Consider the following 25,615-nt stretch of genomic DNA (forward strand, 5'->3'; position numbering starts at 1 on the left):
ACGATCAGTTAATTGCAGGGCTCCCTGTGCTGTTGGGAGTAGCACAGCTGTCAGCCTTGGGAGCGGGTACAGTGCGATCCCTTCTGCCAGCCCCTCTCTCTGCCGGGGCACGGAGCAGTCGGTCGCCGTTCATACCCCGTCTCTGTGCCCGTGCCGGGGAGTTGCTGCGTTTTAGATCTCAGTGTTTGCCTGGCATGTCCCTCCATATGTTGCGGCAAAGCGACCGCGCTCACAGCACCGGAGCCGGGAGCGGCTGGTGTGGGTGTCAGTGCACCGTGTCAGTGTAGTGGGTTTTCCACGGGACAGTTTGTCGTGGCTCAGTTTTCCATGGCTTGGTTTGGGCTCAGCCAGACCCAAACAGTGGCTCTGCAGTGCACAGAGCAGGTGTAGGGACACAGGGGACCAGATGGAGCCCAAGGGGCAGCAGCCGGCTGAGATCTGGGATTGATCTCGGGCGAAAAAGGGTCGGGAAACTGAGGAGAGCTGCAGGAATGTAAAGGAGCCGGAGCCGAGTCAAAACTCGCAGGCATCGGTGACGGCCGGAGACAGAGGTTGGGGGTCCCGGCCATGGGAGCTCTCCCGTGGCTGGTGAGGGTGGGTCGTCTTTGGGGGAACGCAGCGAGACTCCAGACCTCCGCACCGCTGTTCCAGCGGGAAGGTCTGTGGACCCGCATCCCCTGCTACTCTGCCGGGTCCTGGTGTTCCGTCCCCACCGTCTCTCTGCTCTTCCTGCAGACGCACCGCACTGCGGGGAACACTGGGCTCACCGGGGAGAGCGTGGAGGGGTCATCACCGAATGGGGAGGAGATGGAGAGGTATGAGCACCTCCGAATATACCGTGTCGGGGACTGCGGGTATTCCTCGGTGCCTGCACCGTGATGGGGCAGCTGGGGTGAACCTGCACCGTCTGGGGGGTCTGGGTCGGCGCCGGGATGGGGAGGGCGCGGTTCGGCTGTGCCGGGGCGAGCAGAGTGAGAGCTGGTGCAGCCACAAGCGGTGGCGTGGCCTGGACGCCCTTCGCAGGGTCTGTTATGAGTGCGCAGCTAGGCCGGGGCTCAGCGCAATGTGGGCAGGGAGGACAGCGGCCACGTCCTCCACTCTGTTTTAGTGTCCCCGCTCTCTCCCCAGAGCCCGGCCGCGGTCAGAACGGAGGTTGGAGGTGCAGGAGCAGCTGCTGGCCCTGCGGCACTGGCTGGACGCCGTGGAGAAGCGGTTGCCGACGCTGCCGGAGCCCGGCACGGCCCCGCAGGTAACGTCTGGCCCTGGGCTGCGGCCGGCTTACACAGAGCCGGGCAGGACCAGCTCATGTTTCCATCGAGGCCTGTGAAGTCTTGCTCCCTGGAAGGCAAGAGGGTGCCTGGCCATAACGGCCTGAGAGACCCCTCAGCTCGTCCCCACAACGAGCCGGTGTCAGGCCACCCGTCCCCGGCTCCTGCTCCCCAGCCCGACGGTGCTGCTGGCTCGGAGCCCGCGGGCCCCGCGGCCCCGCCAGTATTCGCAGAATCGCTGCCTCGGAGCCCGGCTGGCCACAGGGCCACCGTCTGCACCGGGCTCAGCTGCGGCTCTGCCTGGGCACTGCCTGGGCACGGGGGTGCGGCTGTGCGAGGGGTGTGTGACTGTGCACGAAGGATGTGCGGCCACGCACGGGTTGTGTAGCCCTGCACCGCTGTACCCTCTGTCCAGGCGCGGAGCCACAGCGGGAGAAGCGCGATGGGGGCGGCCGGCAGCCCCTCCTCGCCGCTCTGCGCGCAGCCCCTCGCCGGCTCCTTTTGTTCAGGGCCTGGCCGGCACACGGGCTCCCTCGGCACACATGACGGCACAAACTGAAAGGGCCATTCATCCCGGCCCCAGCGCAGACAAAGCCGAGGCCGCGCAGAAACCCACCCGGCTCCCGGGATCTGAGGCTGCGGATTCCAGCCGACCGCTCCCGCCCGGTGCCCCGCGCCGGGCTCCCCTGCCCGGGGCGCCCGTGCCATCCCGAGCCCGGTACCTGGGGCTGCGGAGCGTGCCGGGCGAGCTGCCGGGAGGCAGCTCGGCTGATCGTCACCCCCTGCCCAGCTCCTGCCTGGCAGGTCCTGGCTGGGCGCCGTGGGGTGCTATGGGGTGCCCGAGGTGCCATGGGGCTCAGACCCATGCTAGGTGCCCAGCAGCTTGGTGCCAGCAGTGGAAGGCTCCAGAGCTGGGTGGGAAAGATGGTGCAGAGCCGCCACAGGACGGTGTGGAGCCGCCGAGGCCCTGGCAGATGCTAATTCCCGGCAGCGTCTCTGGCAGCAGACAAAGCCCCCGGCCCCGCCGCCCGCCGCTCCCAGGAGACCCTGGGGAGCCCCATCCATCAGCGTGGCCGACGCGCCCGCAGCGGCCCCCCGGCTCCCGGGGCCCAGCGAGGGCCACCCGTGCAGCTCTGTGGGGCAGGACCCCCACCTCGAGGGGTTCACACTGGCTGGGGGGCCGCGGAGCTGGAGCTGGGTCCAGGCAGGGTGAGGAGGAGGCTCACACTGCAGGCAGGAGCAGCCCCCACCTGGGTATTTCCGGCACCCAGGGTGGCAGCGCGGAGGAGGTGGGGGGTGTCCTGGAGCCCCAGGGCTGCAGCACCCCGGTTTTCAGGGTGGCCTTCGCCCCAGAATCTTGGCAGCCTAGCCTGGGCCCCCCAGCTATGCCCTGCTTCACTGAGCCCCCCCTAGCCCCTTATTCAGAAGCTCCCTCAGTCCCAAGCCCTGAGGAACGGGGCGGAGCCCTTTGATGACCGCAGCACCTACTGCCTGGGGCTGGAGCTGGTGGGGCCAGGGCCGGGGAGGGGGATCGGTGCTCCCTGGAGGGTACAACACCAGAGCTGGAAGGGCTGTGACACCGTGGGGCTGTGGCGCAGCCTGGACTGGTGTCGGTGCCTCTGTCGGTGCACTGGGTGGGCTGGTGCCAGTGTGGGGCAGGTGCAGGTTTCAGTGACGGTGCAGGTGCAGCGGCAGGTGCTGATGCCGGTGTCGGTGCAGGTGGCAGCTGATGTGTCAGTGTTGGTGTCGGGGCAGCTGCTGGTGCGGGGAAAGGTGCTGGTGTCTGCAACAGTGCAGGGACAGGAGCAGGTGCCGACGCTGGTGCCGCTGCCGCTGCCGGTGGTGCCTGGTGTCGGTGCTGGTGCCGGCGCAGGTGTCAGTGCGGTGCCAGAGCAGGTGTCGGTGTCAGTGCCAGTGCCCTTGCGGGATGTCGCCCCCCCTGGGCGGCGCTGGGCGGGCGGTGGGCCGGCGCCGCCCCTCCCCCGCGGGATGGCTGCGGGGCCCCGGGGGTTTCCCCGGTAACCGCGGCCATCGGCGCCCGGAGGGTTAACGGGGGCGGCGGCGTGTCCGGGGTCAGACCAACCCCGCCGGGCCGGGGCTGGTGCGAGGGTCCTCACCAGTGCCCCCCGCTCTCTGTACTCCCTCCGCGCCGCGGGCGCGGCGCACAAAGGCAGCGGCGGCGGCGGCGGCGGGGCCGGGGCGGTGGCAACGGGGTCCGAGCCCCCTCCGCTGCCCCCGCCCCGCTCCCCTGCACAGGCCGGCCCCACTCCCCCCGGCCGGTAACGGCGGCGGCGGCGGCGCCCCCGGCCCGGCCCCATGGACGTCCGGAGCCGCCGAGGGGTGAGTGTGGGGCCGGGGCTTTGCGCGGGTCTGGGAGCGCGGGGCGCGCGGGGCCGGGCGGGGTCTGTGTCCCCCCAGCAACCTCGAGGCAGAGGCGCGGTGCGGGATCCCCCCGAGTCACCCCGCGTCGTGGCTCCCCTACCCGTACGGTCCCACGGGAACCCGACACGCAGAGGGGGGCGGTGGGTGGGGGCTGCGATGCCCCACAGCACTGCACCCACGGGGGTGCGAGTGTCGGGACCCCTCTGTGGCTCCAAGTGTGTCCAATGATCGTGCACGGGGGCCGTGCCCGTGGCGTGTTTTACCGCGTGTCGGACCGTGCGTGGGGGCTCGGTGCCCATGGCGGGGACACCCCGGGGGACACGGCCACGGCGGGTGAGTGTAGGGGCATGTGCGTTCCCCACGCGTGTGCGGAGCTGCCACAGGTGTGTTTCATGTCACGGTTGACACGGGCGCGGGGGTCTTGCCACTGCCCCTTGCACAAGGATAGGAGCGTGGGGTCTGCGTGTGGGCGGGGTGTGTGTACACACGTGTGTGAGTGTGTGTGCACATGTGTGGGAGTGTGAGTGTATGTGTGTACACAAGTGTGGGTGTGTGTGTTTACACACGTGCACAGGGGCGTGTGCCCACGGCCGAGCCGGAGGGCCAAGTGTGAGGCCGGGGATCGGGAGGGTTGCGGCAGGGGGGCTGGCAGGGGGGCTGCCGGGGGAGGGTCCTGCCGGGTCACACTGAGGATTTATGGCTGCGGCAGTGCTGACAGGGTGGGGAGGCCACCTGCTTGTCCTCTGCCTGTCCCCTGCCCGCCCCACCGCCCGCCCGCCCGCCGGTGGGTGCCCCCGGCCACCCCCAGCCCCCCGTCCCCTGGACAGATGCTCCCTTCTTCTGGCATCGCCGCCCTTGTTAATCCAACGGCACAAGGCGACGCAGGGCGGGAGCATCTGCTTGTCCCCGGTGCCTGGCGCTGCCGCCACTGCCGCGTCTGCTGCCGAGACGCACAGAACGGGTATCCCGGGCACTGCCGGGAGGTCCCTCGGGATCCCCTCCTTCCGCCAGACCCTTGTGTCGGCCAGCGTCCCGTCCCCCCTTGCTGGTCACCTGGCTCTTGGCAGCCTTTTGTTGGGGGGCCAGAACCCCCCGACACCGGAGCGGGAGATCAGGCAGCGGAGAGAGGCAAGGAGGGGTGACCTGGGCGCAGGACGGGGTCCAGGGCCCCGCGGTGGCCTCGGCAACGCGCGTCCCCTGGCTCGTTTCAGGCCGGGATTTGAGGCGGGGGCCCGGCGCCCGCGCCATGGGCAACTCGGTGAGCCGGCCCAGCTGCCTGGGCGAGAAGAGCCGGCGGCCGGAGGAGCTCCTGCGGGAGCCGCCGTGCCGGGAGCCGGGGCTGGATGAGGGGCAACTGCCCGCTGGAGGCGTCACTGAGGCCTGGCCGGGACTGCTGGAGAAGGCGCCGGTGCCGGTGGAGAACGGCTGGAGTCCGGTGCCCAGTGCCATTCGGAGCCGGCCGGGCAGCCCGGTGCTGAGGCGCAGTCAGTCCGAGGTGGCGGTGCAGAACGGGGGCACGGCCGGAGTCCCGGTGAAGGGGCAGGCGGGGGGCGCAACCTGGACCCCGCCCAGGGCCAGCGTCCCCCGCAGCACCTGGTCCTGGAAACCTGTCACCACCCGGGAAGTGACGGAGGTGACGGAGGTGACTGAGACCATCGTGACGGAGATCGTGGAGGTGACCGAGTACCCGGCGGGCGAGAAGGGCGGCGACCCCGTTGTCACCCGGACGGTCACCGTGCTGACGGAGCGCGTGGGGGAGCTCGCTGCCACCGGCTGCGCCGGACATGCAGATGCCATCGAGGTGACTGCCGGGCAGGGATCCTCGCCGGGAGGACACCGTGCCAACAACGCACCACGGGGCTGGCCTCTGGCATGGTTCTCTCCACAACGAGTCTTCGCCTTTCTCTCCCTTGGCCAGGGCTCGTGAGGGGTCACCGGGGTCTGTGCCCTGGTGCTGGTGACACCCCCGGTGCTGGGCACTCAGCCCGGTGCCATAGGACCGGAAATCCTCTCCCCTACCCTGCAGCTTGTGGGGATCGTGTGTCCAGAGGGGTCCAAACGATGCAGAGGGCACAGCCCCTGCTTTGAGAAGCCCTGTGGGGGATGCCGGGGAGATCCCCATGGGCTGGGCAGGGTCACACTGTCCCCGGTGTCACCTCCCAGACAGGGCAGAGTGTGGGGTCGCAGCCCAGCCCCACGGCTGTGCCCTGTCCTCTTATCTGAGCGGCTCAGCCACCTCTGCCCCTACAGGTGTCCCCGCGGGCCACCCCTATTGCAGAGGAGGTGGCGGGCGGAGAGCGGGGCCAGGAGACGCTGGAGCGGCTGCTGGCCTGGGTGGCCGACATGGAGGAGCTGGTGAGCAACCAGAAGCCGCCGTCGGCGGAGGCGAAGGTGGCGAAGGCGCAGCTGGAGGAGCAGAAGGTCAGCAGGGCCAGCCGGCGCGTCCCACCCACGGGCTCCAGCCGGGGATTAGCGTCCGGCTCTGGAGCGGCCGCCCGGGGCTGTGCCAAGGCTTTTTGGGCGGATGGGTGCCCTCGGCACAGCGTGATCCCCCCCTGCCTTGCAGCTTCTGAAGCGGCTGCTGGAGGAGCGGAGGCCACGCGTGGAACTCATCCTGCGGGACAGACCGACAGCACACGGCTCCAGCACGGCAGCCTCTGAGGGCAGCACTGGCCTCTCCGACCTTGGGGAGAGGTGGGAGAAGCTGATGCAGGAGGCTGAAGCAAGGTGGGTCAGGGTCAAGACCCTCATCACCGTGTGGGCATGGGCTCTACCCACTGGTGTTCCCATCAGCTGTGCCATCTTGACACCCCAATGTCCCTGTCTGCTCTGCCCTTCTGGCATGAGGGCCACCACCATTGCAGAGGAACCATCCCCATTCTATGTGCCAGGGAAGCACAGTGGCAGAGAGTCTAGGGCTCTGCAGCCAGTCCAGCAAGAGGCTTTTCCCACAGGTCCCTCTTTGGGGACACTGGCCTTACCATGTCACTCCTCCTTGGGGATCGCAGGGCATGGGGACCCTGATGTGGGGGAGAGGGGGCTTTGCTGGCTGACACCTTGGCCTCAAAGACCTCCCAACTCACCCAGCCCTCCCGGCACAGGTATGGCTGCCTGGAGCGGATCCTGCCAGCGGCTCAGGGCTTCCAGGAGGCCATGGATGCCTTCCAGGAGTGGCTCAGTGCCATGGAACGGCAGCTGGCCCAGCTCTGGCACACTGATGGATGTGTTGGCCGTGTGCAGGATGCCCACCGGCAGACCCAGGTGGGACCAGGGTGGGCACGGGGTGGGCATGGGCACCTATATCTTTGTCAGTCTCTGCCATGGAAGCTTCTTGTCCAGGCACTCTGCGAGGAGATCCGTGGGCGGCTGGGAGAGCTGGATAGTGCCCTGGAAAGTGGGCAGAAGGTCCTGGAGATGGTGACAGGTGAGTGGCAATGGCCAGGAGTGGCAGCCATGGCGTTGGGACCACGGTGCATGGGATGAGATGAGCACAGAGTGCAGCAGCCCAGCCCAGTGAGGGCACCCCTGGGCACTGGGACTCCTTGGGCCATGCTGCTCCCCACTGGGGCTCTGGGGTGGTCTGAGGGAGCACAGCATCCCATGGGATGGAGAGGGGCCAGATCAGAGCCTTAGGGGTCAGGGCCATGGTGGGACAGGGTGCAGCAGTGGTGAAAGGCAGCTGGGAAGGTGGATTTTACTGGCAGTGGGATGAGGGGCCGGAGCCAGTTCCAGGAGCAGCAGGAGAGGGGGAAGGTCAGTTCAGAGCAACCATCACAGCAATGGAAGCTGTTGGTGTGGCTGATCCCTTGCCTGGGGATGCTGGCATGGAGGTGCTGATGCCAGTGTGGTGTGGCCACAGGGGAGGAGGCCCAGCTGGTACAGGAGAAGATGGAGTCACTGAGGATGCGGTACCTCATTGTGGGCCAGAGCAGCGCTGACACTGCACACCGGCTGGGGCAGACCCTGGAGGCCTCATCCCGACTGGGCACAGCCCCTGAGGACCTGGCACTGTGGCTGGGCCGCATGGAGAAGGAGCTGGGCAAGCGGGAGAGCCAGGATGATGGCCAGGAGCCCCTCGTCAGCGCTGCCGACAGGGAGAAGGTGCGGGACGTGGGGCTTTGGGGACCATCATCCTCTGTCCCCCTCACCATTCCCAGCATCATTGTCTGCAGTGGGAGATGGGGGAGTTGGGTCTGGGTGGGATACTCTGGGTGATGGCAGACAGTCCTGTGGGACTGGGATGTGCCAGGGGTCTGAGTCTTGGAGCAGCTGCCCTGGTGTGTGCCCACCCTGCCTGGCTGATGCCTGTCCCTTTGCTGCAGTTTGAGCAGGTCCTGGAGTCCCAGCTTGCCCGTGTGGCTGGGCTGGGCGAGCGGCTGGAGGAGATTGGCCGCGTGCAACTGGACTCTGAGGCTCTCAGCTCACAGCTCTCTGAGCAGAAGGTGGGTCTGTAGTGGTGCCCAGGGGTCCCTGGGGACACTGGCTCAGTGCCCCCATTCTGTTGAGTCCTGCACTGACCCCCAGGACCCGGCACCCACCTGCTGCTCCGTTCCAGCTGCTCTCTGCTGAGATCCTGCACTGCCGGGGTCTGATTGAGCGTTTGCTGGGGATCTCAGACCCGCTGCTGCGCTGCTGCCCTGAGCCCCTGCAGCAGCAGCTCCAGGTGAGCTGGTGTGGTGTCAGGGGGAATGGTGCCATCACCCAGGGATGGCCATGCCCCACGTCCCCAGCCGCCTGGTGAACCCCCTGTCTCCACAGCCATTGGTGCAGGCACTGCGGGAGCACACGGAGCAGCTCTCCCTGCGCAGTGGTGCCTGTGCTGTGCAGCTGGAACACGCCCAGTCCCTGCTCGCCCAGTTCTCCGAGGCACTCGAGGAGCTGCTGCCCTGGCTGGAGGAGACACAGGCCCTGGGGGTGCAGCTCTCCCCCAACACCATCAGCTACGAGGCCTTCAAGGAGCAGCAGGCACTGCTGCAGGTGCAGGCAGGGACAGGGGCAGGAACATGGAGGGATGTTCTCGGTGTCCCTGTGGGGCTGGAAGTGGAGAGGTGACAGGATGGAGGTGGCATCACTGGGGGGACAGAGGGCTGGGGCACCTGATGACCATGAGTCTGCTGGGAGCAGCACAGGTCGCACCAGCACATGTCCCCATGAGACACATCCCTGCTGGGCACGTGCCACCCCAACGTGACCCTGTGGCTGTTCCTCATCCCCAGAGCCTGCGGGAGGCCATCGCTGAGCACCGGCCGCTGGTGGGAAAGCTGCAGCGTGTGTCGGCACAGCTGCTGGAGCTGAGCCCGGAGCAGGGAGCCCCATTCCAGCGGCGCTGGCAGGAGGCTGAGGAGCAGTATGGCTGCATCCGTGAGCATGTGCGCCAGGCAGCGACTCTGCTGGAGGATGCCCTGCCGCGATACAGCCAGGTACAGGGCTGGCACCAGGGTGGGGGACGTTCCCAGGGGCGTCCCCTCGAGTGACCGGGCTGGTCCCCAGCTGACGGAACGCATGGACATGCTGCTGGAGTGCCTGGAGCGGCTTCAGAGCCGGCTGCAGAGCCAGTCCCCCGTCCGCGGGGACACCGCCCACCTGCGGGAGCAAATCCGGGAGAACAGCCTGGCCCTGGGCGAGCTGGAGAAGCTGGGGGTGGCCCTGAAGGGTGTCCAGGCGCAGGGTGAAGAGCTTCTGGCCACCATGCAGGCGGTCAGCTCCGACGCCGCAGCCAGAGGTACTGGCACGGAGGGGTGGGCGTGGCACCACCGGCGGGTGGGTGATCTGTGTCTCTGTTGGGGCTATGTGGGTGTGCCAGATCCTGCAGGGCTTCCTGGTCTCTGATCCCTTGTGCCCTGCAGGGATCCAGGAGCGCACAGCCCAGCTGCTGTCACAGTGGGACTCCCTGCGCGGCCGCTGCCAGGAGCAGGAGCAGTGGCTGCGGGAGCTGCTGGCGCTGGCTGAGCGCTTCTGGCATGGCCTCTCCGAACTGGCCCTGGCACTCAGTGACACCCAGCAGCTGGTGCTGGGGCTGGAGGAGGCCAATGGGGAGCCTGAGGCCATCCGTGCACGGCTGCGCACCATGCAGGTACAGCTGTAGTGGGGACTTGGGGGGCAGTGCCTTGGCATGGGAAGTGCCATGGTATGGGCAGACCCCTGTTTTGGGCAGTGCCATGACATAGGCAGCCCTGACCCCTGGGCCGTGCACAGGCGCTGCGCGAGGAGATCGATGCCCTGCAGGGCGAGCTGGACACACTGGGCAGCCTGGGCGTGGAGCTGATGGCCTCCTGTGGGGACCCTGACAAGCCCGATGTCACCAAGAGCCTGGATGATGTGAGTGTCCCTGGGGTTGGGGTCAGTGAGGGATGGAGTTCTGGGGCTGTGGGGATTGGGTGCCCGCTGACCCTGGGCCGTGTTACTGACCCTGCACTCCAGACCCCTGTGCAACACCACTGACCTCCATGCCCAGACTCCTGTACAGTGCCACTGACCCCCAGCCTGGACACCTGTATGGTGCCACCACCATACACCAGACCCCATGGCCTGTCTCCACTGTGGCACTGCTGTCCCTGCACCCTGTACCCCCACATCCTGTCCCCTCCCATGGGACTGCTGGCCACAAGCGCTGTCCCCCCACGCCCTGACCCCCCCAGACCCTGTCCCCCTGGTGGCACTGCTGAGTGCCGTGCCCTGTCCCCTTATACCCTGTTGCCTCCCATGGCACTACTGACCTCGCACCTTGTACTCCCACACCCTGTCCCCTCCCACGGCACGGCTGACCCCATGCCCTGTCCCCCCACGCCCTGTCCCCCCACACCCTGTCTCCCTTGTGGCACTGCTGAGCCCTGTGCCCTGTCCCCTTATGCCCTGTTGCCTCCCATGGCACTGCTAACCCCATGCCCTGTCCCCCCACACCCTGTCTCCCTTGTGGCACTGCTGACCCCAGGCCCTGAGCCCCCACACCCTGTCCCCCTTGTGCCCTGTGCCCTGTCCCCTTATGCCCTGTTGCCTCCCATGCCACTGCTGACCCCATGCCCGGCCGCAGCTCTACTCCTCCTGGCACAGCCTGAGCAGGGTGTGGATGGAGCGGAATGGGCGCCTTGAGGAGCAGCTCCAGGCCGCCCTCAGCTACCAGGACACAATGCAGGTGAGTGCAGGGGCCCTCAGGCAGACTCTCCATGGAAGGGAGTCTGAGGGGCTGTGAGGCCACCATGTGACACCCCCAATCCTGTTCCCCCATCTTCCCCCACACCCAGCGGCTGCTGGAGTGGCTGGACACGGCTGAGCTGCGCATCGCGGAGGAGTTCCTGGTTGGCGGGGACCTGGACATGGTGCAGCAGCAACTGGCAGAGCTCAAGGTGCCGTGATGTGCCATGTTGTGCCATGTTGGGCTGAGCCATCTTGTGCTGCTGGATGGGGACCCGAGGCCAGGGGGCAGGGGGAGCAGTGGGACACTCTAGACAGTGGCGGGATGGAGGGGTGGCTGGTTGGACAGTGCTGGTGCCACCGTTATGGGCTCTGATTGGCCAAGTCCTGCCCCATACAAGGTCCTTGGGTAGGTTGAGTGTTCACTCCCTGTGAGAAACAGCTCTGGCCCCAGGTGCCCATGCCATGCTATGCAGTGCCATGTGGTGCCATGCAGTGCCTGGTGACAGCAAACCCTGTCCTGGTCTGTGGGGCCAGGGTCACCCACCAGTACCGCCCTGCAGGAGTTCAAGCGGGAGCTGTACCAGTGCAAGGTGGATGTGGAGAGCCTGCAGCACCAGGGGGGTGGGGGGCAGGGGGACCCCCCTGCTGCACTCAGTGACTTCCGCCAGCGCTGGGACCACCTGGAGGAGGAGATCGTCAGCCGACAGGTGGGGAGAGGCCATGGGGGGTGCAGGGGACATGGGGCAGAGGAGTGCATGGAGTGACATGAGAGTGCTGGGTGAGTGCAGGGGGTGCCATGTGGGTGCTGGGTGTGTATCGGTGCTGGGTCAGTGTGGGAGGTTCAGTGTTGGTGCTGGGTACATGGGGCTGGCTGTGTGTGGTGGGTGCCATGTGGGTCTGGGGGTGTTCACAGCAGTTCCACGTGGGTGCTGGGTGTGATGCTGTGAGGGTGCATGAGGCAGTGGAGCCATTGGATACAGGGTGCCCCGTGGTGCCAGGTGTCCATGCAGGTGCTGGGTATGTGGTGCTGGGTGGGTGCTTGGGGCCATGTGGGTTCTGGGTGGGTGTGTGTGAGCTTTGTGGGAGCACAGGATGCCATGTGGGTGTGCAGGACTGTGTGAGTGCTGAGTGGGTGCTGAGTGTACACACCCAAGTGGTCATTGGGTGGGTGCTGAGTGGGCTGGGTGGGTGCCAGACATTGCTGCTGTTGCTCCCCCGACATCACCGCTCTCCCACCTGGCAGCACCAGCTGGAGGCAGCACTGCTGGGGCTGGGGCAGTTCCAGCACCAACTGGCTGAGCTGCTGCAGTGGCTGAGCCGCACTGGGGAGCAGCTGCGTGGCCCTGCACCCCTGCGCCCCGACCTGCAGAGCTGTGAGATTGAGCTGGCCAAGCACAAGGTGAGGCTGCACAGTGGTCTGGGGCACACATGGCACAGCCCTGCTGTGTAGACCCAGGCCGGGGCTGTTGCTGAGGGTCCTGAGGGTCTTGGCCATGGTGCCACTCCAGGGTGTGTATCCTGGGGGTCCCAGCTGTGGTGGCACCACCGATATGTGTGTTCTGGGGGCTCTGGTTGTGGTCCCACCCCTTGGGTGTGTGTCCTGGCCAGAGGATGCTGCCCAGCCCCTCTTTGGGGTGCTGCCATCATGCCCTGGCAACGATGGCCAGGCTGGGCAGGCTGCAGCATGAGGACGCATCCCCTCCCTCAGTGACACTATGGAAGGAATGAGCTGTCTCGGTGCCATCCCAGCACTGCAACCCCTTGCCTGGACATGCTTGTACAGTGCCTGACACAGGCGAGGCTCTGCAAGGGCTGGGCTGGCCCCGTGCTGGGGGGTGCTGAGCAGGAGGTACCCTGTCTGTCACCTCTGTGCCCATCCTGGCCAATCCCCTACCACAAATCAGCAAATCTGGTGCCTCAGCCACATGCCCTGCTGGAGAGCAAGAGCTGGGGGCACCCTGGGTACTGTCCTCCCTCTGTGTGGCACCCCTAGACCCCACCACTGTGGTGGCAGTGAGGATGTGTCCCAGTTATTAGCAGTTGTGTGGCACAACTGGTGGGTTATGAGGTGTCCCTGCCATGGTCCCAGCCGTGACCCCCTTGCTCCTCCCCAGGTGCTGCGGACCGATGTGATGTCCCACGCCCGCACAGTGCAGTCGGTGACTGAGGCTGGGCAGGGGCTGCTGCTGTCCAGCCTGGGGGAGAGTGTGGAGGGGCTGCAGCGCAGCCTCCAGCAGCTGGGCCAGCACTGGGACCTGGTGCGCAGTGAGACCGAGAGCCGGCAGCTGGAGCTGGAGAACAACCTCAGCCAGGTATGGGCGAGGGGCCACGGGGCTGCAGGATGGTGGGGCCAGGGCTGAACCCCCCTCACCCTTTCCCCCAGGTGCAGGACATCACACTGGAGATCACAGAGCTGCTGCAGTGGCTGGAACAGGTGGAGCTGCAGCTCTTCTGCTCCAAGCCTGCCTGGGGCCACCCAGATGCCACCAAAGAGAAGCTCAACGCACACCTGGTGAGCATGAGCACCGTGCCAGACCCCAGTGTGGGGCTGTTCCCTGGGGTTCCTCTGGGGGATGTGTCCCTCAAATCCACTCCTCTCCAAGCCAAATGGCCAAGACCCTTTTCTGCTTCCTCCTCTCCCCAACCAGGTAGAGCCTTTTACCCCTCTCCAAACCCCTACCGGTTCATGAGACAGAGCAGGAGCCATCCCTGATCTTCTCCCCTGTCCCTGACCCTGCTCCTGTCTCCATCCTGGTCTCTGTCCCCATTTCCTGTTCCTGTACATCTCCCTCTCCATCCCTGTCCCCATCTCCAGTCCACTGTCCCTGACTGCCTTCCTCACCCCCATCTCCCTCTTCATCCCTATCTCCATCCCAGTCTTTCTCCCTCTCCCCTATTCCTGTATATCTCTCTCTCTCCATCCCTGTCCCCATCCCTAGTCCACTGTTCCCCTTCCTCATCCCCATGTCGCTCTTCATCCCTATCCCCATGTCCCTCTTCATCCCTATCCCCCTGACCCTCTTCATCCCTATCCCCCTGTCCCTCTTCATCCCTATCCCCCTGTCCCTCTTCATCCCTATCCCCCTGTCCCTCTTCATCCCTATCCCCCTGTCCCTCTTCATCCCTATCCCCCTGTTCCTCTTCATCCCTATCCCCCTGTTCCTCTTCATCCCTATCCCCCTGTCCCTCTTCATCCCTATCCCCCTGTCCCTCTTCATCCCTATCGCCCTGTCCCTCTTCATCCCTATCGCCCTGTCCCTCTTCATCCCTATCCCCATGTCCCTCTTCATCCCTATCCCCATCCCAATCCCTGTCCCCATCCCCATTCCAATCCCTGTGCTCTTCCTCATCCCATTCCCTGTCCTCAGTCCCTCTCCCCATCCCCATCCCCATCCCTGTCCTCTTCCTCATCCCATTCCCTGTGCTCAGTCCCTGTCCCCATCCCGGTCTCGCGACTGACCCGGTGTCCCGGTGTGCCCGGCAGGAGCTGTGCCGGGAGCTGGAGGCGCGGGCAGTGACATACCGGGGGCTGCGGGAGCGGCTGCAGCGGCTGCTGGACTCGTGCCGCGCCGGCCGGCCCTGCAGCACCGAGCACAGCCTGCGGCTCCTCGAGCAGAAGTGGGAGAGCGTCCAGGCGGAGGCTCAGGAGAGAAAGGTGTGTGGGGCAGCGGGCTGTGACCCCCGGGGGGGCTCACCCTGACCAGCCCTGGCCCCGGGGTGGCTGATGCCTGTCCCCTCCTCAGGAGCGCCTGGCCGAGTGGCTGACGGTCACCACCGAGTTCCACGGCTCCGCACAGGAGCTGCTGCGCTGGGTGGCCCATGCTGAGGAGCTGCTGGGATCCCCTGCACCCCCCAGCTTCATCCTCGACACCGTCACCGCCCAGATCCAGGAGCACAAGGCAAGAGCCAGAGGAGCCCTCTCGGTGCTCCCGCTGCTGATTCATGGGGCTGGAATCTGCTTGAAAGGCACTGGCAGGGAGATCTTCCCTGCCTGGTTTGTGAGGCTGGAGTCTGCCCAGAGGGGTCCCACATGGCCACACACCCACAAGGACATCTCCCCTAGGCTGTTTCATCAAGCTGAGATTGGCCCAAAGGGGTCCCATGTGGCCATACACCCACAAGGGCATCTCCCCTAGGCTGTTTCATTGAGCTGGAGTTGGCCCAGAGGGGTCCCACGTGGCCACACACCCACAAGGACATCTCCCCTAGGCTGTTTCATTGGGCTGGGATCTGTCTGGAGGGGTCCCATGTGGCATCAGAAATGGCAATGTCAGACAAACCTTCCCTTGGCTGATTCATGGGACTGGGGTCTGTCTGGAGGGGTCCCATGTGGCACCCACAGGGAGATCTCCCCTGGGCTATGGGTGGGGCACCTGGAGTGGGCTCTGTACACCATTCCAGCATGAGCTATGCCCAGGGGCTTCATGCCGTGTCCCAGCTGTGCCCAGGGACTCCCCACCTGCCCCAGGACCATCCACCCCCTTCTGTCCCCTCGCTGCAGGCCCTGGTGAAGGAGGCAAATGCCCACGGGGAGAAGCTGGGTGGCCTGGAGGCTGTGGCCACACGTCTGAAGGATTTCAGCCGGAAGCAGGATGGGGCTGTCATCCAGAACCTGGTGCTGGCGGCGCGGGAGCGCCTGGGCAAGGTGCTGCAGCAGGCGGCTGAGAGAGGGGTGGCACTGGAGGAGGCCAGAAAACGCAGCAAACAGGTACCAGGGATGTGGCCTGGCTGCCCCCATTGGCTGGGGAGAAGGCTCTGCCCCTTGATTTGCTCAGAACATGGGCTGGGAGTGCCAGGACAAGGAGAAGTGGCTTCCCACTACCAGAGGGCAGGCTTTGATAGGCTACTGGGAGAAAATTCTTCCCTGTGAGGGTGGTGAGGCCCTGACACAACTTGCCCAGAGAAGTTGTGGCTACTCCATCCCTGGGAACGTCGAAGGTCCGGTTCGATGGTGTTTGGGGCAACCTGGGCTAGTGGAAAGTGCCCATGGCAGGTGGTGGCACTGGATGAGCTTTAAGGTCCTTCCTATCCAAAGCATCCTGGGACTGATGATTCCATGACACTGGTCCTGCTGGAAGCCATGCTGTCCCATAGTTTGTCCTGAAGTGGTGCCAGGGCTGTGCCACTCCCTTGTGTGGCTCCATGGCTCCTGTCTGGGTCGCTGCAGCCCCACTTTGCCCCCACAGCCCCCCCACAACCTCCCCCTCTGTTGCAGTTCAGCGAGTCCCGGCGGCTGCTCCTGGACTGGATGGATGAGGTGGAGCAGAGCCTGGAGGTGCCACAGGATGTTCCCACCAGCCAAGAGGAGATCAAGTGCCAGCTGGCTGAGCACAAGGTGAGGCTGACTTGCTCCCCAGCATGGGAAGTCCCAGGAGGGCTGTGGGGAGCAGAGTGAGGGGTCTGGGGCTCCAGAGTGGGGATCCCCAGCACCCAGAGGACAACACTTGGTGGTGGGAGTGGAAGTCAGGAATCTTCCCAGGACCATTCTACAAAGTGGGGAGACCCAGGGAGGGCTGAGGGATGTCAGCATTCCAACACCCCCCCAGCGCTCAGGGGAGAAGGGGGAGCGCTCAGGGGACCAGCATCCACCTGTGGGGTCCCCGCAGGCATTCCAGAAGGTGCTGCGAGCGAAGCGGCCGGTGTACGAGGCGACCCTGCGGAGCGGGCGGGCCCTGCGGGAGGGGGCCCGGCTCCCCCAGGACCTGCAGCCGCTGGAGGAGCTGCTGGGGGAGCTCAAGGAGCGCTGGGACGCACTGTGCAGCCGTGCTGCGGAGAGGTGGGAACGGGGTGGGCATGGGTTGGAATGGGGATGGGAATGTGGATAAAGGTGGGGGTAGGGATGGGATGAAATGGGATGGGGAAGGGGTTGGGATGCAGGTGGGATGTGATGGGGATGGGTTGGAATGGGGATGGGAATGCAGATAAAGTTTGGGCTAGGGATAGGATGGGATGGGGGAGGGATTGAGATGCAGGTGGGATGCCATGGGGATGGGTTGGAATGGGGATGGGAATGCAGATAAAGATAGGAGTAGGGATGAGATGGGAAAGGGGTTGGGATGCAGGTGGGATGCTATGGGGATAGGTTGGAATGAGGAGGATGTTGTGATGAGTGTGGGATGGGATGAGAATGCACAAGGAATGGGAAGGTGTCTGTTCTCTGCTCACTGTGTGGGTCCCAGGTGAGCACATGGCACTGCTTTTCCTCCCTGAGCATCCCATTCCCTGCTGTGGGACCCCCGTGCCCAGCACTGCTGAGCTCTGCCACTGGGATGCAGCCAGGCTCTGTCCCGTAAGGGCACTGCCAAAGACTCTCCATGTCCATAATGGCACTGCCAGGACCTGTCCCTGTCCACGATGGCACTGCTGGCTCTGTGGATTGGCTGTACCCAGCTCTGTGGGTGACGCCTGGCACATGGGCACTGTGACATCTCCTGTGCCCCCCTGGCAGGCAACACAAGCTGGAGGAGAACCTGCTCTTCTCAGGCAAGTTCACAGATGCACTGCAGGCCCTCATGGACTGGCTGTACCGCGCTGAGCCACAGCTCAGCGAGGACGTGCCTGTCGGAGGGGACCGAGACCTGGTCGGGGACCTCATGGACAAGCATAAGGTGAGTGTCCCGGGGTGTGTGGGAGGGTCCTGCCTGGTGTTAGCCCTCAGGGAGCCCTGGGCTCTGCTCCCACCTTGCCCACCCTCCATCTGGAACAAAACCGGACCCAGGCACAGCACAGGGCTTTGCCCACCCACAGCAGTTGCTGCTTCACCCCAGCCTGTGCTCCCCATTCTGGGTCAGCACTGGGGGGCCCTGTGTACCCCACTGCTGTGAGAGCTTGGGGTGCAGAGGAGCCCTGTACCCACTGCTGCGAGGGTTTGGGGTACAGAGGAATCCTGTTCTCACTGCTGTGAGGGTTTGGGGTACAGAGGAATCCTGATCTCACTGCTGTGAGGGTTTTAGGGTACATGGCAGCCCTATACCTGTTGCTGTGAGGGTTTGGGATGCACAGGAACCCTCCACAGTAACACGGCCCAGGTGGGGTGCTGGGACCCACTGGCACCTCCCACCCCTCCTGCCCTCCCTGCCAGGTGTTCCAGAAGGAGCTGGGCAAACGTGCCAGCTGCATCAAGACTCTGAAGCGCTCGGTGCGCGACCTGACGCGTGGCAGCAGCAGCGTGGACTCGCAGTGGCTGCAGCGCCAGGTGGAGGAGCTCAGCACCCGCTGGGACCTGGTCTGCAAACTCTCCCTCTCCAAGCAGGCCCGATTGGAGGCTGCGCTGCGGCAGGTGAGGGCTGGAGGGACAACGGGGGGACCTCTGGTTTAGGTTCTGCTGTGACAGGTGAGGACCAGGGAGGCAGCAGGAGAATCCCCAGGTTGGGGTCTGCTGCAGGATGCTCCCACCAGCCATGAAGAGATCAAGTGCCAGCTGGCTGAGCACAAGGTGAGGCTGACCTGCTCCCCAGCGTGGGGAGTGCCAGGAGGGCTGTGGGGAGCAGAGTGGGGGGCTGGGGGCTCCAGAGTGGGGATCCCCAGCACCCAGAGGGAAACACTCGGTGGCGGGGGTGGAAGTCAGAAACCTTCCCAGGACCATTCTGCAAAGTGGGGAGTTTGGGGGGCCAAGGAGGGCAACAGGATCAGGGTCTGCAGTTGGTGCCCTCATGTGGGGAAGGCTGAGGTGGCTGTGGGGGTGTGGGGTGCCTGGGCAGTGGGTGGTTTAGCTCCAGGGTGCTCTGTGGAGTCCCTGGGCAGTGTGTGGATGTGCATTTGGGGGTTCTCAGTGGGGTGCCCATGCCTGGAGTGTGGCCATGCTCCAGGGTGCTCTGTGGAGTCCCTGGGCAGTGTGAGAATGTGCATTTGGGGGTTCTCAGTGGGGTGCCCGTGCTTGGAGTGTGGCCATGCTCCAGAGTGCTCTGTGGGGTTCCCAGGCTCTGTAGGTGGCTGTGCATTTCAGAGTTCTCCATGGAGTGCCAAGGCTCGGTGTGTGGCTGCACTGCCAACGATGTGGGGGGCTGTGGGGCTCTGTATGGCTGTGTCACAAGGTGCCATGGCCAGGTGCCAGGCTGGGTGCTGCAGGCACCTGTTGCAGGTGTGCCTGTGTGGCACAGGGTGCCTGGGGCAGGGGCCTGCATGGCACAGTTTGGCACTGGGGGGCTCAGAGGAATTTGTGTCCAGGCACTGAGCCAGAGTGAGTGGCATCCCCTCAGTCCCACCAGGAGGGTTGAGCAGGGCTGGCAGCAGCTCTCCTTTGGCACAGCACTGTGCCAGCACCTGTGTCAGGGGCTTGTGTGGCCATGTGCAGGAGCAGAAACTGCAGAACTCGGGGTCTGGACAGGGATCTTGGCAGCTGGGGGACTCAAGGGACAGTACGTGGGGCCACAATGTGGGTGCTGAGCAGGTCTCTGATGTTGTGGCAGGCAGAGGAGTTCCACACCCTGGTGCACTCCTTCCTGGGGCGCCTCTCCGAGTCAGAGAAGACCCTCAAGTACGGTGTCTTCCCAGAGGAGGAGGCAGCTGTGAAGGAGTGCCAGAGCCAGCTGCAGGTGAGTGCCAGCCCCCACCAGTCCCTGCTGGCCCCCACCTCTGTGTGGCTCCAGCCTTGCCGAGGACACCCCAGCACTGAGGTCAGCTGGCCCCAGACAGGCCCTGCTGGCATGTGGAGTCCCCACAGTGAGATGTAGGATGTTGTGACTCACCACAGAGAAGAAATGTGGGATATTGGGGTCCCCACAGTGAGATGTAGGATGTTGTGACTCACCACAGAGAAGAAATGTGGGATGTTGGGGTCCCCACAGTGAGATGTAGGATGTTGTGACTCACCACAGAGAAGAAATGTGGGATGTTGGGGTCCCCACAGTGAGATGTAGGATGTTGTGACTCACCACAGAGAAGAAATGTGGGATGTTGGGGTCCCCACAGTGAGATGTAGGATGTTGTGACTCACCACAGAGAAGAAATGTGGGATGTTGGGGTCCCCACAGTGAGATGTAGGATGTTGTGACTCACCACAGAGAAGAAATGTGGGATGTTGGGGTCCCCACAGTGAGATGTAGGATGTTGTGACTCACCACAGAGAAGAAATGTGGGATGTTGGGGTCCCCACAGTGAGATGTAGGATGTTGTGACTCACCACAGAGAAGAAATGTGGGATGTTGGGGTCCCCACAGTGAGATGTAGAATGTTGTGACTCACCACAGAGAAATATGGGATTTTGGGTCACCCTACACCAAGAACAAGGGATTTGGGACCCCAAACAACCCAGGGTGGGGAGATTTAGCATCTCAAACAGCCCTGGATGAGTGGAGGCTGGTCTGACAGGCTTCAGGGGGCTGAGACCTGGCAGTACCCCAGTCTGTGCCCCCCCAGGAGCTCATGCAGTCCCTGCAGTGCCAGCAGCTGGAGCTGGAGTGCATCACTTCGTTGGGGGAGGAGATCCTTGCCACCTGCCACCCTGACTCTGTCATCACCATCAAGTCCTGGGTCACGGTCGCCAAGAGCCGCTTCCAGGAGGTGAGCTGGGCACCCTGTCCCCATCCCTGCTTGGGGCAAGCATGGCCCCGCACCTCTGCCACCACTGGGGGCTGCACAGTGCAGTGCCCCTGACCAGGTGTTGTGGGGGTCTAGGGGTACTCAGCTCTGGATGGCACAGAGAATCTTGGCCTTGCCGGTGTCCTCCCATACTCCCCTATCCTGGGGCCATACAGGGGGTCACCAGGAGTCTCCTCAGTGCCCCCTAGGCAGTGGTGGTTCATTCCTGTGTGACAGCAGCTGCCACACAGCCCAGGCAGGGAGACCTGGGAGCAGTCTCCCAGGGACCCCCACCTCAGACCCTGCTCCTGTAGCAGCTGAAAACCTCCCTGGCAGGCAAGAGGCTCCTGGTGCTACTGGGACCGGTCTGGCAGGTTCAGGTGATCCCACACAAAGCCCTTATTGAGCTCAGACCTGCAGGATCTGCTCTGGATCTGTGCAGGGGCTGCTTCACTCACCCTGCTCACCCTGAATAGTGAGGGCAGCTGGCACGTCCGCATGGCACAAACCTCTTAACATGGAGGGGAGACACCCCAGCCCTGCTCCAGCTGCACTGTGAGAGCTCAGTCCTGCCCCACATCCCTGCCCCTTGTACCTGCCCCATGGCTGGAGTGGCTGTGGCTCCCTGTGCTGATTCATTACTCATGAACTGATGGCTCTGTGGCATCTGGTAGGGGTGGGAGGCCTCAGTGTCTACAGTGGGGTGGCAACCCTGTGCCCCCAGCACCCCCCATGCCCCAGTACCCCTTGCTGCCCCACAGGTGCTGAGCTGGGCACAGCAGCAGGGCGAGCGGCTGCGGGCACAGGCGGCCGTCCTGGCGGCCGAGCGGGAGGAGACGACACAGCTCATGGACTGGATCACAGCAGCTGAGGAGGCCCTGGGGCTGCGGGACCAGGAGCCACTGCCAGAGGAGGCCGAGCAGTTGGAGGAGCTCATTGCCCAGCACATGGTGAGGCACCCTGTGCCCAGCTGTCCCTGGGGAGTGTGTCATCCCATGACCTTGCCTGGTCACAGGCAAAGTACCTGATCTGGCCGAGGGCTTTGGGGTGCACCAGGCTGGTCTGTTGGTGTCACTTGCACATGTCACAGTCACCACAACACCTTTTGCTTTGTGCAGCCCAAACCCACTGGGTTTGCAGCACATTCTGCTGGCTCAGGAGGCTCCTGGGAGGGGAGGCAATGGGGCTGGTCTGTGCAGGCTGCGGGGCACACTGGGTAGCTGTGCTAGCATGGCTCAGCAGCAGTGCCCTATGGCAGGTGTTCATGGAGGAGCTGAACCGCAAGCAGCCAGATGTGGAGAAGGTCACCAAGAGCTGCAAGCGGAAGCTGGCAGCGGATCTGGGCCCTCCAGCCACCCGCCGGCTGCCCACACGTAAGGAACCCCATCATTGCCCCCAGTGCCACATCCCAGAACCCCTGGCTGCCCCCTCTCCAGACCCCTGGCTGCCCCCTCCCCAAACCCCCGGCCACCTGCCAGCTGGCCACCCTTAAGGAACCCCATCATTGCCCCCATTGCCACATCCCAGACCCCCCGGCTGCCCCCTCTCCAGACCCCTGGCCACCCCCTCCCCAAACCCTCAGCCAGCCCCTCATTGCCCGTCTCCGCAGGACGCCGCAGCAGTGGGAAGGCACAGGGGGCAGCGGTGGTGCCGCTTGTGGGGCTGGAGCCCCAGACGCCCCTCATGGCCCAGCTCCTGCACCGCTGGCAGCAGCTCTGGCTGCTGGCCCTGGACCGGCAGTACCGGCTGGAGACGGCCCTGCAGCGCCTGAGGGAGGTAGGGGACCCCGGAGAGCCGGGGCAGCTTCTTCCATGGGAAATAAAGTGGCGCTCTGGGGTCCTGGGCAGCTCCTCCTGTGGGAGATAGGACCATGCCAGGGGTCCCGCTGCCCGGGGGGATGTGGGCAGCTTCTCTCATGGGAGGTAGGTGCATTCTGGGGGTCCCAGTCAGCTCCTCCCACAGGAGGTAGGGGAGACCTGGGGGTCCTGCTGTCCTGGGGGTACAGGCAGCTCCTCTTGCAGGAGGTAGGGGTGTTTCAAGGGGCCTGGGCTGCTTCTCTTGTGGGAGGCAAGGGCATCTGGGGGTCCCATTGCCCTGAAGAGTACAGGCAGCTCCTCTCACCTTCTGCCCATGGGACCCCATGGCAAGAGGTCAGATGTAGATGGGGTTGGTGGGTCCCAGACCTCACCCCTGCAGCTAGGGGTCCCCATGCACCCAGGCCGTGCACCCACACACTGCAGAGTGGCTGCTGGAGCTCAGGACCCCCCTGCACCCCAGAGCTGGGGGCCTTGAGCAGAGACCCTCTTGCAACCTTGGCAAGGCCAGGGCTGGGAGCATCTGGGCTGTGCGTCTGAGCCTGAGTGTGGGCCACAGTGTGGTCACCTTGGCTGACACAGAGGGGCTTGGGGGAGTCCTGCTGGTGTGTTGATCCCCCTTTGTGGCCCCCCAAGCTGGAGGAGTTTGCGCACTTCGACTTTGGGGTCTGGAGGAAGCGCTACATGCAGTGGATCAGCCAGATGAAGTCCCGTGTCCTGGACGTTTTCCGCGGCATTGACAGGGACCAGGACGGGCGCATCAGCCAACGGGAGTTCATTGAGAGCGTCCTCGCCTCCAGTGGGTGCTGGGGGGGGGGCTGGAGTGGGCTGAGGGGGCTGGCACTGTGGGGCTGAGGGTCCCCATCACCCTGCAGAGTTCCCCACCAACGTCCTGGAGATGAATGCTGTGGCCACCATCTTTGACATGAACGGTGACGGCTTCATTGACTACTATGAGTTCGTCAGTGCTCTGCACCCAAACCGGGACCCGCTGCGCCGCTCTGCCGATGCTGACCAGATCCAGGATGAGGTGGGGTGGGGGGCTGTGGTGGGGAGGGCTGGAAAGGGTTGGGAACCTGTCTCGGGCTGAGCTGAGTGTGCCCCTCCAGGTGAACAGGCAAGTGGCCCAGTGTAACTGTGCCAAGCGCTTCCAGGTGGAGCAGATCAGTGCCAACAGGTACCGGGTAAGTACCAAGCTATGGGGCCCCAGGGGTCCTGGCTTGATGTGACACCTGTGCACACCCTGCCCTGTGCAGGGGTCTTGCAGTGCCTATGTCCTGTGGCAGGGAGGGGGCACATCCCCATGGCCCACAGAGCCCTGGGCCCCATGGGTGGGTGATGCCAGCAGAGATTGTGGGGCCGCAGGAATGGGCTGGTCTGGGTGATGGTACTACTCTGGCACCTCCTTCCCAAATCTAAGCCCTGGTGAAGCCCCCAGCCCCCACCTAGCCCTGCTGTGCCTCTCCCTGCAGTTTGGGGAGTCCCAGCAGCTGCGGATGGTGCGGATCCTGCGCAGCACCCTCATGGTGAGGGTTGGTGGGGGCTGGATCGCGCTGGATGAGTTCCTGGTGAAGAATGACCCCTGCAGAGGTGAGTGTGGGGGTCCCACGCTGGCCACTGGTGCTGTTGGGTCCCCATACCCGGTGCTCTGCCTGTGGGGCCAAGTGGGTCAGTGGGGCCCATGTGGGGCACAGCCCATGAGGCTCCCCAGAGTCTTGAACCACTGGGACACCGCCTCCAGCCCCCTTACTGCCTCCATCATCTCCAGTGAAGGGAAGGACCAACCTGAAGATCAACGAGAAGTACCTGTCCCCGGACACCTTTGGGGCTGCCGCCAGGTGTGCAGGGAACCAGTCGGCTGCCTCCTCCAAAGTGCTGTCCCCGAGCCGCTCCAACTCCAGCCTCAGCCTCTACAGCAGCGCCTCGGCCCCCAGCAGCCCCCTGGCCAGGAAGGTGAGGGTTGTGGACCCCCCTAGAAGTTCCCGCTTCCTCCTGCGCTGCTGCCCCAGGCACTGACCCTCTTCCTCCCCAGTCGGTGCTGCGGAGGACGCGCTCTGGAGACCGCTGTCCGCGCTCCCGCGGCTCCGGACTGCCCGACGGAGCAGAGCTGCACTTCAGCGCGGCCGAGGAGAGCCTGGCTGTGGTACCCCCAGGTGAGGGCTGTGCTGCTGTGGGGGGGGCCCTGCGCGTCCCGTGGGGCAGGGGGTTGGGGGCACAGGGGAGCCGGAATGGGTGTGTGGTGTGGGGCAGGGCAGTGGGGCTGTCCCCCGCCCCTCGGCGCGCTGGAGCCGGTGCAAGAAAACTCCCCGCTCCAGCCACTCCGTGCCCTCGCAGTGCCGCCCGAAGAGTCTCCCCCGGAGCGCTGCAGCCCCTGCCGCTGACCCCTACGCCCACCCTGCGCCAGCACCCTCGGCCGGCCCCACTCAGGACCCTCCTCCCCGAGGCTGGAGGACGGCGAAGCCGCGGCCGTGCGCCCCGTGGGTCTCCGGCCCGGCGCTGCGGCCCCCTCGAGCGGGGCTGAGCTGTCTGTCCGTCACCGATCCCGCCGGGACTGACCCCGGCGGATATGCAAGTACCCCCCCGACACACACCAAGCTCCCGGGCACTGGCTCCCCTCTCCAGGGCTCCACCGGGCACTGCGGCGGGGGCCGAGCTCCGGTGACCCGCTCCAAGTGCCCGGGGCTGTGGGTCGTGCCGGGTATCCCCGCGCTGGGCCCTGCCCTTCTCCCGTGCCGTCAGCTCGGGGTGGCTACGGTGCCCCCAGGCATTTGGTGTTGCTGAGAGGGGTCCCCCACCCTGCTGCCCGTTCCCCGGCGGGATGTGGCCGGGCTCGGTACCCGTGCCCCGGGACACCGAGCCCCGTTTCTGGTGCTAACCCTCACCCCTCGGCCTTCGGTGTGTGCACAGGGGACCCCCGCTCCGGCCGCCCACCGCCTCGGCGGGGCTGGGGCTGCCACGTGCGGGGGTCCCTCGTGCCCGCGCCCCCGTCCCGCCGGCGGCCCCGGCGGGCAGAGGGACCCCCGCCCTGCTGCCGCATGCTTGCGCACCCTGCTAACCGGACAGCAGTAGAGCTGAATGTAACCCCGGCCGGGCCCGCCCGCCGCCACAATAAACTGTAGTGAGGTTCCTTTTTCTATGAGCACCCATCCGTACGTCCGTCTGTTTGCTCAGGGAGAAGGCTGGACTCTGTCCGTTTGTCTGTCTGCTCAGGGAGTGGGCTGCACTCCATCTATCCCCGCTCGGGAAAGGAGCTGCACTCTCCATCTCTCCATCCACTCAGAGAGGGAGCCTGCACTCTGTCTCCTCTCGGGGACGGGGGCTGTGTTGTCTGTCCCTCTGTCCACTTGCCCTGCTGTTGAGGGAGGAGTCCATCAGTGTTTGTCTGCTAAGGGCAGAAGGGTTCACTCTGTCAGTCTGTCTGTCTGCTCACCTGCTGCCAGGGACAGGGACTGTACTCTGTCTGCCCCCTGTGAGGACAGGGGCTGCAGGCAGTCTGTC

At 65.1% G+C, this 25,615-nt stretch overlaps 1 protein-coding gene across 1 annotated transcript in view; it reads left to right on the forward strand.

Annotated features, from left to right (window-relative positions):
* Nucleotides 1-25,256, forward strand: part of PLEC (plectin) — a 72,976-nt gene extending 47,720 nt beyond the window's left edge. The window contains exons 37-80 of the mRNA XM_071581860.1: nt 736-875; nt 1,129-1,249; nt 1,388-2,072; nt 2,272-2,477; nt 2,682-2,902; nt 3,007-3,608; nt 4,862-5,451; nt 5,901-6,071; nt 6,217-6,377; nt 6,752-6,911; nt 6,990-7,074; nt 7,510-7,751; nt 7,973-8,092; nt 8,206-8,313; nt 8,409-8,627; nt 8,867-9,070; nt 9,141-9,372; nt 9,497-9,723; nt 9,846-9,968; nt 10,681-10,782; nt 10,892-10,993; nt 11,345-11,491; nt 12,028-12,183; nt 12,899-13,096; nt 13,168-13,296; nt 14,269-14,439; nt 14,528-14,683; nt 15,286-15,492; nt 16,000-16,119; nt 16,391-16,560; nt 17,233-17,392; nt 17,866-18,063; nt 19,193-19,318; nt 20,142-20,285; nt 21,065-21,253; nt 21,562-21,676; nt 21,913-22,079; nt 22,754-22,916; nt 22,993-23,147; nt 23,227-23,301; nt 23,590-23,707; nt 23,886-24,070; nt 24,150-24,270; nt 24,452-25,256. Coding sequence (XP_071437961.1) covers nt 736-875; nt 1,129-1,249; nt 1,388-2,072; nt 2,272-2,477; nt 2,682-2,902; nt 3,007-3,608; nt 4,862-5,451; nt 5,901-6,071; nt 6,217-6,377; nt 6,752-6,911; nt 6,990-7,074; nt 7,510-7,751; nt 7,973-8,092; nt 8,206-8,313; nt 8,409-8,627; nt 8,867-9,070; nt 9,141-9,372; nt 9,497-9,723; nt 9,846-9,968; nt 10,681-10,782; nt 10,892-10,993; nt 11,345-11,491; nt 12,028-12,183; nt 12,899-13,096; nt 13,168-13,296; nt 14,269-14,439; nt 14,528-14,683; nt 15,286-15,492; nt 16,000-16,119; nt 16,391-16,560; nt 17,233-17,392; nt 17,866-18,063; nt 19,193-19,318; nt 20,142-20,285; nt 21,065-21,253; nt 21,562-21,676; nt 21,913-22,079; nt 22,754-22,916; nt 22,993-23,147; nt 23,227-23,301; nt 23,590-23,707; nt 23,886-24,070; nt 24,150-24,270; nt 24,452-24,498 — 8,238 coding nt within the window. The 3' untranslated portion in view covers nt 24,499-25,256. The remainder of the gene's footprint in view (nt 1-735; nt 876-1,128; nt 1,250-1,387; nt 2,073-2,271; nt 2,478-2,681; nt 2,903-3,006; nt 3,609-4,861; nt 5,452-5,900; nt 6,072-6,216; nt 6,378-6,751; nt 6,912-6,989; nt 7,075-7,509; nt 7,752-7,972; nt 8,093-8,205; nt 8,314-8,408; nt 8,628-8,866; nt 9,071-9,140; nt 9,373-9,496; nt 9,724-9,845; nt 9,969-10,680; nt 10,783-10,891; nt 10,994-11,344; nt 11,492-12,027; nt 12,184-12,898; nt 13,097-13,167; nt 13,297-14,268; nt 14,440-14,527; nt 14,684-15,285; nt 15,493-15,999; nt 16,120-16,390; nt 16,561-17,232; nt 17,393-17,865; nt 18,064-19,192; nt 19,319-20,141; nt 20,286-21,064; nt 21,254-21,561; nt 21,677-21,912; nt 22,080-22,753; nt 22,917-22,992; nt 23,148-23,226; nt 23,302-23,589; nt 23,708-23,885; nt 24,071-24,149; nt 24,271-24,451) is intronic.
* Nucleotides 25,257-25,615: the final 359 nt, after the last annotated feature.

The sequence above is a fragment of the Pithys albifrons genome, unplaced genomic scaffold (genome assembly GCF_047495875.1).
Source record: "Pithys albifrons albifrons isolate INPA30051 unplaced genomic scaffold, PitAlb_v1 scaffold_45, whole genome shotgun sequence".
Lineage (NCBI taxonomy): Eukaryota > Metazoa > Chordata > Aves > Passeriformes > Thamnophilidae > Pithys > Pithys albifrons.